The sequence below is a fragment of the Carica papaya genome, chromosome 9, assembly GCF_054855325.1.
Source record: "Carica papaya isolate Zhongbai chromosome 9, ASM5485532v1, whole genome shotgun sequence".
Taxonomy (NCBI): domain Eukaryota; kingdom Viridiplantae; phylum Streptophyta; class Magnoliopsida; order Brassicales; family Caricaceae; genus Carica; species Carica papaya.
In genome coordinates this window covers 505902-521388 of record NC_142317.1, presented here as the reverse complement: position 1 = coordinate 521388, position 15487 = coordinate 505902, and the positions used below count along the sequence as shown (strand labels likewise).

At 35.0% G+C, this 15487-nt stretch overlaps 2 protein-coding genes across 6 annotated transcripts; both read right to left on the bottom strand.

Annotated features, from left to right (window-relative positions):
• Positions 1 to 246: 246 nt before the first annotated feature.
• On the bottom strand, positions 247 to 6944 carry LOC110810301 (uncharacterized). Of its 5 annotated transcripts, none has more exons than XM_022036422.2 (8): positions 5509 to 6944; positions 5257 to 5341; positions 4767 to 4963; positions 2584 to 4649; positions 1596 to 1709; positions 1038 to 1487; positions 883 to 938; positions 247 to 765 (listed from the first exon to the last, which is right to left on the bottom strand). In XM_022036422.2, exons 5-8 carry the CDS (start codon positions 1654 to 1656, stop codon positions 571 to 573), a joined length of 762 nt encoding a protein of 253 aa, XP_021892114.2. In that variant the 5' UTR covers positions 1657 to 1709; positions 2584 to 4649; positions 4767 to 4963; positions 5257 to 5341; positions 5509 to 6944; the 3' UTR covers positions 247 to 570. The 5 variants fall into 5 exon arrangements, with proteins under 5 accessions (XP_021892114.2, XP_021892112.2, XP_021892111.2 ...); XM_022036420.2 differs by having other exon boundaries at positions 1596 to 1696; XM_022036419.2 differs by having other exon boundaries at positions 1596 to 1690; positions 5509 to 6943.
• On the bottom strand, positions 5507 to 11015 carry LOC110810361 (proline--tRNA ligase, chloroplastic/mitochondrial-like). Its single transcript, XM_088211572.1, has 6 exons — positions 10629 to 11015; positions 10463 to 10519; positions 9858 to 9944; positions 9467 to 9626; positions 9079 to 9198; positions 5507 to 8969 (listed from the first exon to the last, which is right to left on the bottom strand). The coding sequence occupies exons 1-4, from the start codon at positions 10671 to 10673 to the stop codon at positions 9558 to 9560; spliced, it is 258 nt and encodes an 85-aa protein (XP_088067698.1). The 5' UTR covers positions 10674 to 11015; the 3' UTR covers positions 5507 to 8969; positions 9079 to 9198; positions 9467 to 9557.
• Positions 11016 to 15487: the final 4472 nt, after the last annotated feature.

Below are 15487 nucleotides of genomic sequence, written 5' to 3'. Positions count from 1 at the left end.
AAAGACAGTCAAGTGGCCGACTAAATAAAAAAGAAAAGCCTACACCAAGCTACTACTTAGTTTGTTCATGACTCATCATTTTATCTTACAATCCGTTAATACTATGCAGCAATTCAAGATTATGGTCTATTCCTCACCTCAAATTTTCAAGATAGTGAGAAAGAGACCAAACAGGCCATGAAAGATATACATACACAAGTGAATTCTGCAATCTAGAAAAAGATGAAAAAAAGCAATGCAAAAGAATGATTCCAAAGAAGTCTATTCGAATCAAATACAATTTCCATCTTTACAACCTAACCGGCTAAAAATCAAACAGCAAGAACAGCCAAATAAGAGACAGGAACTAAAAGGCTCCAATCAACCGGTATCCAAATGTAATAGAATTTCAACACGAGCTCAAAAGCTCAGAAAGCTGTTGAATACCAAAAAGAAAATTACCCAAGAACTGTCATCACCCAGAAAAGAAAAAGCATAAACTCAAACCTAATCCGGGGAAGCAAAAGAACAGGCTTCACATGATTGCAAGTTTACAATCTTATACCAGCTATGGGGCTAGCGGGCTAGAACTCAGTGCTTGGGAAATGCTGGTGTGTCCATCAACTCAAAGTTAACAAACTCATCATCCTTCCAGCCATGATCATGATTTATTAGTCCCGGGGTTTTACAAGGGGGTGAGAGATGGAGGTTACTATGAGATGGATCATCAATCAACCGATGCTCAGCCATCTCGTCCATTTCCGAGGTCTTCCAGGAACTCTCAGGCTAAAACAGAAAATAAGCTGGTCTTCAATTATACATCAACAAACAAATTCATGGTTCAAAGAACACGCCAAATGAAAAGGAAACGAGCAGGATGGGGGAAGATTGCAAAAGGCTAACCTTCGTTTTGTTGAACACTGGAGATGACTGTGGAGATGGGGACCTACGTGGCAAACCTACCCAAACAAGTACCAGAACATGCAAATTAAACAATAATGATGAGAGAGTTTTTAGTTCAGTTTAGACAATTAGTGCATTTTCACTCTGTTTTTTACCACTATCAAGTCCAACAGTGTTGAGAAATTGATCCATGTCCATAGCTCGTCTCTGTGCTTTGATGCACTCTTGATGGTTGTGCAGAAATCTTTCCTCAGTGAGGGCACCATCATGAATTGTCTCCTCTGCAAAGACACTCAGCTTTGTCTTGCTGTTCTTCTTTGATCCTTTATGCAGCTCTGGCTTTCCAGAATTCGAGATGTCCAAAAGCGCTTTCCTGTTACCAATCTGGAGTTTTTCATTATCATTTGTGATTTTCTTACTTCCCTTCTTACTAGCATCATTTGTGATCTTCTTGACAGCAAGCTCTTTCTCAATTGAGGAGAAAATATTGGGATTCTGGGTTTTAGGCTTCAGCGAGTTTGATAAATCACCAAGAGGTTTCCTCCCACCAAGTCCCCCTTTCCTCACTGCTTTTGAAACGTTTGTCTTGCTCCCAACAGAAGGCCCTAAAGTACAGATTTTGAATGTTCATAAGCTCAAAATTCCACAAGTAAATCAAATGAGAGAATGGGGATTTCAATCAATATGACAAAAGCTTTGTGGGAAATTAGTACCAGTGCCACTGGTGTGAGCAAAATTCTGATCTTGAACCAAACCACCAGCCTGTGAAGCCATTGGTTTTTTGTGGGTAGAAATTCAAGTTGCTCTTCTGCAACTAGAAGAAACTACTGTGAAAAAATGGATGTGAATATAGAATATGATATAAATAATTTAAATCAATAAATTCAGACCCAAAAAATATAGCTGTATGAAAGAGCCAACAATCAACTGTTCAAATATCAGATTCTGGACCAACTTATGATGATTTTTTTTTTTTTGTAAAATTCATTCAGAAGTGTATGGAGTAATTCCAAATGAAATCTAAGTGAAATTGTTGAAGTAAATTTTTACTTCCTGCTAAACGGAAATGACGCCATAAGACTCTAATTTCTAACTTAATTCATTAAAACATTTACTCATTTCAAACAAGACACAAATGAGAAGCTCTGGATCAATCAAAAATTACTCACTTACCAGAAACCCCCTAAAGGAATTTCTCAAGGTCTCTTCAGAAACAACATATAATCGGGATAAAAAAAAAAAAAAAAACAGATGATTTAATCTTGTTTGCCTGCAAAATGATTAGGGTTTCTGGATTAATTAAAAAATTACTCAGGTATCAGTGAGACATTAGAAGAATTTCTCCAGGTCGCTTTAGAAACATCAAATAATCGGAAAGAAAAAACAGACAATTGAATCTTGTTTATCTGCAAATTTTCTGTATCAATCGAGATTAATCAGGCATCCAGTGAAACTCTCATAAGATTTCTGCGCCTCTCTTTAACAATTAAGAATCACAAAAAATAATAATAATAATAATAATAATAGTTTAAATCCTGTTTGTGCGCGAAATAGAAATGGCTCCCGTGAGATTCCTTGAAAAAAGAGAGTGAACCGTCGCACACAGATAGAGAGTCAAAAATTCCCACTATTTTCTCATCAACCAAACAGATCAATCACAATATTTGAATCAATCTTTCAAAGAAGAAAAAAGAAACTCACTTCGCGGTGTTTCGACGAACAGATCCTTCCGGGCTCTGTGAAGGAACTTTCTCGCTCTTTGGAGTTGAATTTCTCGACCACGATCTTCACAGCTCTCTGTTTTCTCTCTACAGTTTTGTTAGCAACGTTTCTTTCGCTGATTGTTTTCGAAATCGGTTTACAAAGATTAGGCTCCCCCTTTTATGCCCAACGGGGCAGCACAACGGTCACTTTTGCAAATTTACTTTTATACCCTTGCTTTTCTTTTAATATTTAAATATAAATATAATATCAAAATTGTAAAGTTCTAAAGTTAAATTTTTGCATATCATAAATAAACTCTGTTATGCGATATTTACTTTACCATCTTAACATTATAACACATTAAACACTATATGAGGTGGGTATATAGATTATGTGTTTAAGAGTAAGTGTTCATTAATTAATTTATTTAAAACCAATACTAATTACAATTTATTAAGTCAAATTTTTAATTAATTTGACTTCTAATTTAAACATCATCAGTGTTATAAAAACTAGTTCAAATTAAAATTGTCAAAATGGTATAACTTACATCTCTGGGTAGGCTGAAAAACCAAATGATACTTATTATTTTTTGAAACATCAGAGTCAGAGCAGTCAGCAGACTGATCTTCTGTAGCCATCTTACTTAAGCCGCTGGTTTGATCATTATGATATGTTTTACAGACTTATTGAGACATATATTCAATATGAGGACACGTCCTGCATCAACTTTTCAGACACGTCACATCCAGGAAGATCAGTTTCAATATGAGGAACTGACAAAGATACATCGGCTTGTCCACTTGTATCCAGATTTACCAGACAATGTTCATCCACATAGGTCAATGCATTTTCACACTTGGATGAAGAACCCAGATCTATTTCACTACCAGTCTCATCACACGTAACCTTCTCCAAAACCGGCACAAATGGAGACGCAACATCGGATTCATCCACCTGAACATTTTCTATACGTAAGAGTCTGTCATCTTCAGCCCTCTCATTCAAATTAGCTCTGATAAATGAAGAACATTTGGTTGCCTCATATAATTCGTTGCTTCCGACATTTAGGCATGACTACGAATCAACGCATGGATCCATGCCTACGACCTGTGTCGATCCACCAGCATCAGTAACAGATGAGATAGAAGGCTCCTCAGAATTACCTACTGGTGTTGGAAAACATTCGTCATGATTCATGGAAACATCAGCACATTCATCAAATTTATGTTTCTCTCTGTCAAAACCATTAGGCTGAACAGGCAAGTCTTTTAACTCTCGCAAAATGGATATATATTCCTTGGTACACCAGATAAAGCAAATTTTCCAAACTTGATATGGTTATGATCGTGAGCTTCCTGGACTTTGCAATCTTGCAGAACCTGCAGTGCTCCATTCCTGTTTGCAGAGAAAGGTTTTACGACCGTTTGGCAATCATCGTGGCCAACAGCAGAAGCCAGCTTCCAGGCATCCACTGACAGATTTAAATCCCAATGGGACCTGTCATCTCTTGGGGACCCAAACTTTTCAACCTTTATATCATCCTGACCAGCAGAAAGTTTATGTGAGAGGGCAACAGAACTATCCTGAAAAGCTGAATTTTCCACATGATATTCGCACACTATATCCTTAGGAGAGACAAAAGCTGCCTCTACAGATGTATTATTTTCTTCCACAGGAATAGAACAAGCTGATGAGTTATGTTCTTGTTCTGTTGATTCTTCGGCCAAGTCATTCCCCACTGCATGGTCAATATCATCAACCACACCACTATCACAAACCATAGTTGCAAGCATCTCAATACCAGATAAATCTCCAATACCATCAAATTTCTGAGTTGTAAGAATGTCAGTTCTCAATGGCTTTCTCATAAAGTTTAAGTTCCAACAAGGTCAGCCTGAAGCCTGTTGAATAGGTACAACAAAATCTTCAGGAATTTCAGTATGCGCAGGAAGATTCTGTAGTGGTGGTGCTGATGGAGATCGAATTACAAATCTTCATTTCTTTATTGGTAATTGCTCTACTTTGTATGTGAAGTGCCATCCACGAACAACAACACCAACCTGCCCAACAGAGCAAAAATGTAAATATTAGAATAATAAGAATTTGCTGGAGGAAGTAGTGTCTACAAGGGAAGAGAAATACAAGACAGAAAATCTGAAGAACATTTGATATATAACCTTCTCAGGTTCAGAAACTGCTGCTCCCTTAAGCCCTCTTGCACAGGTATTAGTTGCCATCATTATCCCAATTGTGCTTCCACTTATTTGTTTCCGGGTGCGCCTTGTCATACTCCTGTTTTCCTTGGTCACCATCTTTCAATTCAACTGAGGGTTTATAGATTTTGCATGTTCTACACCAACTGTGCTCATCAAACCTGCAGGAAAAGATCGTACCCATAAAAAAAATGGTCTACCCCAACTTGTTTAGTTTTTCAAGAAGTTGCCGGTCCTTTGTTCCAAAACTTGACACACTAGTAGCAGCAACTGCTAGAGCAAACTGCCAATTCAAGTGCAGATTTTATTCTACAGGAAATAAAAGTGAATTCTTTTTATCAAAAACTTCTATGACCTAAATTCTTGCACGCTGATTAGCTTAATTCGGTAATCAATTTAGGGCACAAGAATTTTGCCCCAAAACATCCCCGCAAGGAAACCTTGAGAAACTTACTGCTAAATCAGTTCCACAATCGTCACCAGAAATCTGAACATATCACAGGAACATTAGCCTTTGGTTGCCACCTTATTTTTTTCACCTGCAAAATACAATGATACATGAAAAAAAAAACATAAAGCATAAACCGCAAACACAAAATAAACAAAGCAAAGTAGCTAGTCCACATATATGTTTCGTCAAAAATAATGTAATCAAGCCCAAAAGCTAATAACAAGACTGCCAACATATGCCTCCACAGGCCATTACCTTAAGGCAGATCATGTTAACTAGTTTTGAAGGCCAGCAAATGCTCCACCAATTGTGAATGTCGCATTGAACATACTGGGTTCCTTACACTTGGAACCAGGCTTCTTCGCAACCACATAATTAAGAACAATAAAACATAAAGAAACTAGGATGGGTTCACAATTCAAAGCACGTAAAGACACCACCCAGTTACTGAACATGTGATTCTATCTAAAGGTTGCTTTCGGCATTTTGACTAGCTGCTATATCACTAAATCCCATTCTCCTCTGTCATGTAACCAAAGGCTGCCGAAGCACATCCACAACTTCAAACCCATTAATGAAGGAAATGATAACTCCCCTAATCTGGAATCCAGTAGAGATTTTCCTATTGGAATAAAAGGAGCCAAGGCCAAAAAGGACCTAAGTAACTAAGCATCCCCCTGCCTTCCTCTGTTCTAGAACAAAATTTCAACTGCTTATAATCTTCAGCACAAAAGTATATGCGGCTCCTTACATTGCAGAGCATGTCGACACAATCAAACAAACATGAGATATCATGTCCCGATTGAAAAGTAACAAGTTTAGAAGACAAATCAACACCTTTCTCAGTCACCATTTTGCTCCTGCAAATCGAGAGTGATTCCCTAAAATCCAACCATTCAATTTCAGTCGTAGTTAAGTAGCCGCCAGGCCTCAACTGCCTTTGCCCGCATATAAAGTCACACAAGAAGCAGAGCAAAATTGCATAAAATATTTCAAGTCAAAACTCCAAAAAACAGAGCTGTTCTCACGCTTCATATAGTGTTGACAATCACAAGAAACGGTGATATGTCTCGAAATTTAGCTTGTTTCTAAAACTAACATATGAGAATGTCAGCCAGAAAGCACATCCGATGAACCAGTACGGCCCTTGAAAAACTCCAATCCTTCAGTTGTGCTCGTCTAAAGTAGATCCTGCTCAGTCCTGGAGGATTTTCAATCTTTTGTAGCCGACAATAAATGTCAAACAAATCCGAAGCGAATCGTAGATATCGAAGCAGATAATCTCCTATGCTCGAGGGAAAGTTAACCACAAAGAAATCGTAGAAATGAATAACTAGGGTTTTTCAATACCTGTTTTTGTTTTAAATCATAATCGCACGCGATTATAAATTCGACCAAACCTCTGACGAGACTTGAATCACAGTAACCTATCTCCGTCGCACAAATCTTCAAATCAAACGGGAAAAGAAGGCAACAAAAGAACCACCGAGATTCAATCCTTCTTCTTCACCTCGTTCTTCTTGGTTGCTAGTCAAATCCTCATTTGTACACAAATCAATTGAAGATTTTTTAACCATCCGATCGCCGGACCTTTCAACGTTGCCAAACGCCGGTCCTTCACTCCTCCGATTACTCCCTCTTCTTCCTCTTGACGATAGACACACAATCTCGTCTTCCTCGCTCTTCCCTGTTTGGATTACACCAGGGAATACACAATATCACCGCACGTATTTATAGTCATCTCTATACCCAAAATACCCTTCCCTAAACTGCCATATTTCGCTTAATTGCCTAATTTGCATCAGCAACAAATTCTTTATTTTCAGAAAATATATTTCATATTATAGTTTATATAATTTCTTATTGAAGAAAATTGAAGCCATTAGTCTCAAATCCAGAGTTCCTTTTTATTAATTGGAAATATTTAAATGAAACAACTATTATTACTCTTAATCGAACTCTTCACTACAAGTTGTTCAAATTAGCGGTGCCTTCTCTAGTTGGTACTATTTTCATTCCCTTCCTCGTTCGTTTCTTACTGACTTCCATATTAAGAAACAAATCCAACCACATTTTCTATTCGTAATGTAATACATCACGTAATGCCATGAGTTATAATTTTGAAGATGTGATACTCGTTAGCAAGCGTCTAATATATAAAGATATTTATATTTCTTTTCACATATAGAGATATAAGTCAAGATTCCGAAAAGATTACTTATAAAATATCGTATCTACAAGATCATTTACTAGACAATTTAGACAAAAATAGAATTGTAAAACTGGGATCTTGAGTCGAGACATACGATATTTTAATAAGTAAATTAACAACTCAGGTGGCGAAAGAATCATTGTATACTCCAGAAAATAGATTATCACGGGTCATATTTGACATTCACGTATCTACTTCAAAAGAAACTTGTCATTACATTACATCAATTATAATTTTTTTTTTTTATTGAGAATACACAAAACGTACAATCCAATTTTAGAGGAAAATAGTAATCCTCTAATATTTAATCATCCAACATTTACTTATATTATAGTAAAGGTGAACCCTTCTGATGCGAAATCAACTGCCGATCCATTAATCACCTAAGAACACCATATTTACCCGATCCGATAACCCAGTTTGCATCTTTTTATCTTTGCTCAAGTGCAACATAGCAAAAATGTTCTCCTCACTTTTTACCTCTGCTGGTTTGACTCATTTTCTCCACCTAAGCGACAGTAAAAAGCTGGATCTCACAAAAATACAACTCGATACTAACTTTTAAACACTGGCTCTTGGTATTATTAACTTATGAAAAATTTGTTGTTACTTCATTTTGTAAATGAATATTTGTTTGTAGATACACATAGTTAACTTGAGAAGTAAGAGTAGCAATTAAAATAAAGAGTAAAAGCCACGAGTACACATCATATGCTGATATAAATATTTGACAGAGAGCACCTTGTCAACAGCAAAAGCTGTCTACCCAATGATCATCTTTCATAAAGCAATAAATAGAACATATTAGATATTTCAATAATGCATTTTTCTTGAAGGAAGAACATATTATGTGTAGTTTGCTTAATATCTAGATGATATTGGAATTTCTATCATTATATCTCTAGCAGCTTGCTTTATATGATCTTAGACTCTCCCGTGGTCCCAAGCAGTATCATCTCTCACCCTTTCGAGAACGCAAGTTTCGGGTTGGGAAGTGAGGTTTGACAGACAAGGATAGGCCCCTATGGAAAGAGAAAGAGGGTGGGTGCAAATTATGCACCCCCTCATATTGGACATAATAGATAAGTGCACTATTGTAAACTATTGTTTCCAGAGGTGTCCTTGCCACCATTAAAGTTATGTCTAGGAAATATGGTAACAAACCCTTGAATCCCACAGCATTCACATCAGACATTAACTTTTTTGTTGAAACAATAAACTACAAACCAACAAAGGGAGGCCATGTCCAAGAGCTGCCATTTGGCTAGCTGGTGAGGCAGTTTATTATTTGATATTTACATCCCTGGGTATCCACTGGATGCTAAAAAACCAAAAAATGAAATCAAACCGCTGGTTTCCATAATTCTACTGCTTTTATTTGCAAACAGAAGATGTCCACTAATTCAGTTACTAGAGGATTTACCTTAGCAGCAAGAGCTAGTTATATCATACGCAAATCATTCCAATACCTTTAGCTCCAGAACAACACATATGACCATGGAAACTGCAGAATTCAGTCTATAATTAATCACGCACCAGACTTGAATTCAACAGTATTTTGTCTTTTTCTTTTCAGATTCAGCATAGTAATTTTCTGAAAAGAGAAAATGCACCTATCTCAAAATGATGTACCAAGAACTTTCCCTTTCTTTCCAGGAACATCTCTCTTTTGATATGACCACACTTCCGTAGGAAACATCCCAAGGACAAATCTCAAATCTTAGAGGGAATCCCTACAAAATTTGAATCGAGAGGTAAGTATAGAAATGTTTTAAGCAGCAAGTTTACCAATCACTAAATGGTAAAAGCATGGTGAAAAAAGATGATTCAGTTTAATCTTAGCAACCTTCTAGCAATTTGTAAAATCAGTACCTGGGATTTCCAAGTCATAATAGAAATTAGAATATAGATTTTTTTTTTTTGTTTTGGAAACATGAAACCAATACACTATTAAGCACAAAAAGGTTAGAACTGAAGTTTGTTTTCCAATCAACTAAATACCTTCATTTCCCAGAAATTGAACTTCCATCCCGGGTTTCCCTGATCTGAGTCATAAGTTTAACTTTGACCCAGCTATTTGTAAAACTTCCTTTTATGACGATGCAGCATTGAGTACTCCTGTTTTCTCATCAGCGTTCTTCCACATTGGTACGATTATAACCTAGAAGCAGATGACACACAAGGCAGACAAAGATTGAATTCTGAAAGAACAAAATCAAAGTATAACTGGACATCTCTGCTCATGCAAAAAATGGCCAATGAAGTTGGGTAAAAGCCCTTAAGTTTCTTAAAAATATCTTCAACAAGTGAGGAAGATCATGGTCTTCCTCTCATGAGAAGAATTATTATATTTAATTCCTCCCATGGACACTGAATATTATATTTTAGTTACCTGGTTGATCATGAGGGGAAGATCATGGTAACCATAGAGCCAGTGAGGAAACATGTGATTCACAATGGTTTCACTTGTTGGTCGAACCTGCCACAACCTCAAGAAGTGCAACAATCAAAGCCAGAACTCAGGTCATAAGTTTCCACGGACTCGAACCAGTACTATCACCAACTATAGTCAGTCAGAGATTCATACAACTGCTGATTATCTGCATACCACAAGTTTCTATTCCAGTTCCTTCCCTTCCCTAATGGTAACAATAGCTAACTCTGGACTGAAGCCCTCCACACGGCTAGTTTCTTTCTATATGGAAGAGTATCGCATAAACTGCAGTTGTATGGTTCAAATTGTAAAACACTGACAAATTGCCAATGCGTCCTGATTAAATTATATATATCCAAAGGAAAAAAATCCAATAATTTTGTTAGAAAACCATTCTGGGCAACGAATATAACAAGTCACGGCATTAGACGTTTTATTAAGAAATTCAGCTTTAGAGAGTTAATCACAAAATACCAGTCCAACTCAATCGAGACGAATATTTGTATGAAAGTGAGCATTTACTGAACTCTCTAAGAAACCAAATAGAAGATTAAGAATCACACCTGCGGAAAGCACATGTTACCATGCCGTGCCTCCTTGAACCTAACATTCAAGTCATCCTGTAATTTACAGAGAAATGAAATACATAGAAACAGTTATTAGAAACAGTTACTAAAAGAAAAGGAACTAAATCGGTGTATCCACGAACTATTGATGATTATTAAGGACCTGAATAGCCTCCCAAATGGCATAACCGTACGGGCGAATAACCATATGCCACGAACCGGACCATAATCCGCAAGCTCAGCGTTAAAAATAACATCGAGGTACCAGACATTGAACCTGAGACCGAGGAGTGACGACCCTTTCTTAGTTAACTCGGCTCTTCAGGCTAGCCACTCGGTCGTCCGTCTCAGCCGGACTCGAAACCCTGCTCTTCGCAGAGAATCCAGCGGGAAAATGCGGCCGGAGGAGGAATCTTCGCCGGAAATAGGCCGGAGGCCGGCGCGTTGGAGGAGTAAGGAGAGAAGTAAGAGAAGCTGGTCTCGCAACACTACCATTTTTCGAGTAACTGTTCGGATGATTTGTGGTGGGTAATTAGTAAAAGGTCATTACGGTAAGTATTTAGGATAGTAATTATGAAGTTAGATATGTTTAAGAAAATTATTTTATTTAAATGATAAATTAATATAGTTGTATATTAAGTTAAATTATTAATTTTTTTTATATTTTATTATTTATAATATTTTAAATTTATTTATTTATTTATTTATTTTATAATTAAATTATCTAATTTAAGAAATTATTTAAATTATAATTTTAAATTAAATTTTTATACTAATTATGATAAATTTTCATAATAAATTTATTTTTTAATATTTAAAAAAACTCATTAATTTAAAATTATAATTTTTTATTTATAATTATAAATTTATAAAATTATTTATTACATAATATTTATCATTATTTTTATAAAATAAATAAATAAATTTTATTTATTAAGAAAATAAGAGAAAAAAAAAAAAGAAGCAGATTGGGTTGCTAGAAGAAAAATAAAGGTTTTTTAAAAGACAAAATAAAAATTAATAAAATTTAATCTTAAAAATATAACCGGAACAAAAATATAAACTCATCAAAAACTACAGAATCGAGGATCTTAAAAATTTGTTCAAATTTTAACTTTTGCGTACCATTAAACATCATAAACTAACCATAACACCAGCAAATAAACATGATTTTATCATTCTACTGTCGTACTATACATTAATGAATCAGAAAATAATATCATTCAAACAGAAGGTAATAGTCTATATTTGAGATTTCAGGATCTCCGATTCGTAGATCTCCGTGGTTTACACTCGGACGAGTGCGTGAGTGACTGATGTCTATTGGGGTCCATGGATTTGATGATGGGCCGATGGGCTATAGGAAAAGCAGCACATATGGAATCTAGTCTTTTTTTATTTTTTTTCGATGTGCAAATTTTATTTTTTTTAAAATTTAAAAATTTTTTAATAGATGAAATGAGAATTAAATAATTATTTATTTATATTAATTAAATTAACGTTATATATTTACTTAATTTTTATATTAATTTCAAACTTGCTAATTATTATATTAGAAAATTATTATTAAAAAAAAAATCACAATCCGTGCAAAATTTGGGGACCATTTTATTGTTGGTAAATAAGAAATTATTTTATATTCTCTATTGAATATATGTTGGGTCGGGACCAACCTTTGCTTAGATGATGGACTTCAAATTAAGGAAAAATAATAATAATAAGAGAAATAAAACAAGAAAAAATATGACACACACACATATATATATATATATATGGACCGTATGAAAATATATTAACCAAACTTTGAAATCACAAATTCCCAAACTCCCAATGCATCACTTAATTCCGACTTAATACATACATACATACATACATACATACATTCATATATATATATATATATGTGTAGAAAACTAATTTAATCAAAATGTCAAAATGGGTATAATGGATCAAAATTCTATTTGGGGGTGGGGGGGGGGGGGGGGGGAGATAAAAACTAAGTGGTGTTAAAATTGGGGAAAAAAATAAGAGAAATAAAACAAGAAAAAATATGACACACACACACACACATATATATATGGACCGTATGAAAATATATTAACCAAACTTTGAAATCACAAATTCCCAATGCATCACCTAATCCCGACTTAATACATACATACATACATATATATATATATGTAGAAAACTAATTTAATCAAAATGTCAAAATGGGTATAATTGATCAAAATTCTTTTGGGGGGAGGGGGATAAAAACCAAGTGGTGTTAAAATTGGGGAAAAAATAAGAGAAATAAAACAAGAAAAAATATGACACACACACACACACATATATATATGGACCGTATGAAAATATATTAACCAAACTTTGAAATCACAAATTCCCAATGCATCACCTAATCCCGACTTAATACATACATACATACATATATATATATATATGTAGAAAACTAATTTAATCAAAATGTCAAAATGGGTATAATTGATCAAAATTCTTTTGGGGGGAGGGGGATAAAAACCAAGTGGTGTTAAAATTGGGGAAAAAATAAGAGAAATAAAACAAGAAAAAATATGACACACACACACATATATATATATATGGACCGTATGAAAATATATTAACCAAACTTTGAAATCACAAATTCCCAATGCATCACCTAATCCCGACTTAATACATACATACATACATATATATATATATATATGTAGAAAACTAATTTAATCAAAATGTCAAAATGGGTATAATTGATCAAAATTCTTTTGGGGGGAGGGGGATAAAAACCAAGTGGTGTTAAAATTGGGGAAAAAAATAAGAGAAATAAAACAAGAAAAAATATGACACACACACACACATATATATATATATGGAATGTATGAAAATATATTAACCAAACTTTGAAATCACAAATTCCCAATGCATCACCTAATCCCGACTTAATACATACATACATACAAACATACATACATATATATATATGTAGAAAACTAATTTAATCAAAATGTCAAAATGGGTATAATGGATCAAAATTCTATCTGGGGGGGGGGATAAAAACCAAGTGGTGTTAAAATTGGGGAAAAAAATAAGAGAAATAAAACAAGAAAAAATATGACACACACACACATATATATATATATGGACCATATGAAAATATATTAACCAAACTTTGAAATCACAAATTCCCATTGCATCACCTAATCCCGACTTAATACATACATACATACATACATATATATATATGTGTAGAAAACTAATTTAATCAAAATGTCAAAATGGGTATAATTGATCAAAATTCTATTTGGGGGTGGGGGGGGGAATAAGAACCAAATGGGCATCCATTAACATCATGGTACTGGAAAAGAAACACAAAAAAAAAAGGGGTGTTAAAATTGGAAAATCAAATATAAAATAAAAATAAGAATTGAAATTGAATCAAAAGTAATTTTGACTTTGTGTTGTAATTAAATTTATGTCCTTTTTTGATCATGGCATGAATTTCTTATCATGCTTTTAGGAGACATAGCTTTGATAGTCCATTCGGCTCCGATAAATCCCAACATTTTCAATTATTATTATTGTCTCGTTTACTTTATAAATTTATTATATTACTTATTTAAAAAAAATCATTTTTTCAATCGTTATTTTTAATTTTTATAAAATTTATAAAATTTAGTAGTCGTATGAGATAAATAAATATAATTTAGTAATTAATTTTTTATTTTAAATAAATTATTACATTAGTTATTAATATTTATCTCTTATTATAGTTTATTGTGTTTGTTTTAAATACCCATTTGTTATTAAACTTTGTTTCACTTTGTCACGATGGTTATTGCCTCTAATGCTTTTATTACATTTTTTTTATTTTTCTTTCTTTTATATTTTATATGTTAGTACATAAATATAGATGTAAAAAAAAAAATTGTATGTATGTATATATGTGTATATAGTGGTAATTACATAAGTGAAACGGTGCCGTTTGGAGAAGATGAGGAGGATACAGCAACGTTCGGAGGAAATGGTGTCGTTTGGTGAAGAGATTGAGGAAACGACGTCGTTTGGAGAAGAGGGAGTGGACGGTTAGGATGAGGTGAGATGGACGGGCAGGATGAAAGGCATGTGGGGTATAAATAGGAGAAAGGAAAGTAAAAAAAAAAAGGAAAAAGCAAGAGGAAAGAAAAAAAAGAAAACAGAGAAGAGAGATCGGGGGAAAAAAAAGGTTCAAGAGAGAGAGAGAAAAGGAGCCGGAGCGGGGAGGAACGAGAAGAGAGAGAGAAAGAAAAAGAAGATGGTGATGGTGCAAGCCATGGGAGGAAGAAAGATGGTGATGGTACGATAAACTTTAAGTTTCATGTGTAGTTGTGGTGTGGATTTGAATTTATGACCTTAGGTTGAGAAATCTAGGTTTTGTTTGGGATATAGAGCAGAAAACTACAATACAGAGAATAGGTGGGTGTGGATGGTAGGTGGAATTGTGGAAAGGTGAAGGATGTTCACGGAGGAGGCTGCAGGAGGAGAGAGAGTGAAGAATTCAATGAGTAAGAGAGGTCCGCGAGAGAGAGAGGAGATTCTGTGTAAGTATGAGTGGAGGTACATGGAGGAGGCCACAGGAGGAGAGAGTGAATGAGGAGCTCAATGAATGAGTGAGATCCGTGAGAGCGAGGAGATTTTGTGTGAGTTTGAGTGGGGTGTATGAAGGAGGCCGCGGGAGGAGAGAGAAGGAGGAATGCAGTGTGTGAGTGAGGTCCGTGAGAGAGAGGAGAGTTCGTGATTGTGAGTGGGGATACTTAGAGTAGGCCGCGGGAGGAGGGAGAATGAGGAGTTCGGTGAGTGAGGGGATTCGTGTAAGAGAAAAAGTGTTGTGTGGTTGTGAGTTGAGGTAGGCATGGAAGGGTGGAGTGTGTGTATGCTGGAAATTAGGGAGTAGGAAATGGAGGCCTGTAGAGCGTGGGTGTGAGGTATTGAGATAGAGGTGTGTTGGTGTAGCTGTATGGTGTGAGGGTGTGAGTTGTATATAGGTTAGTA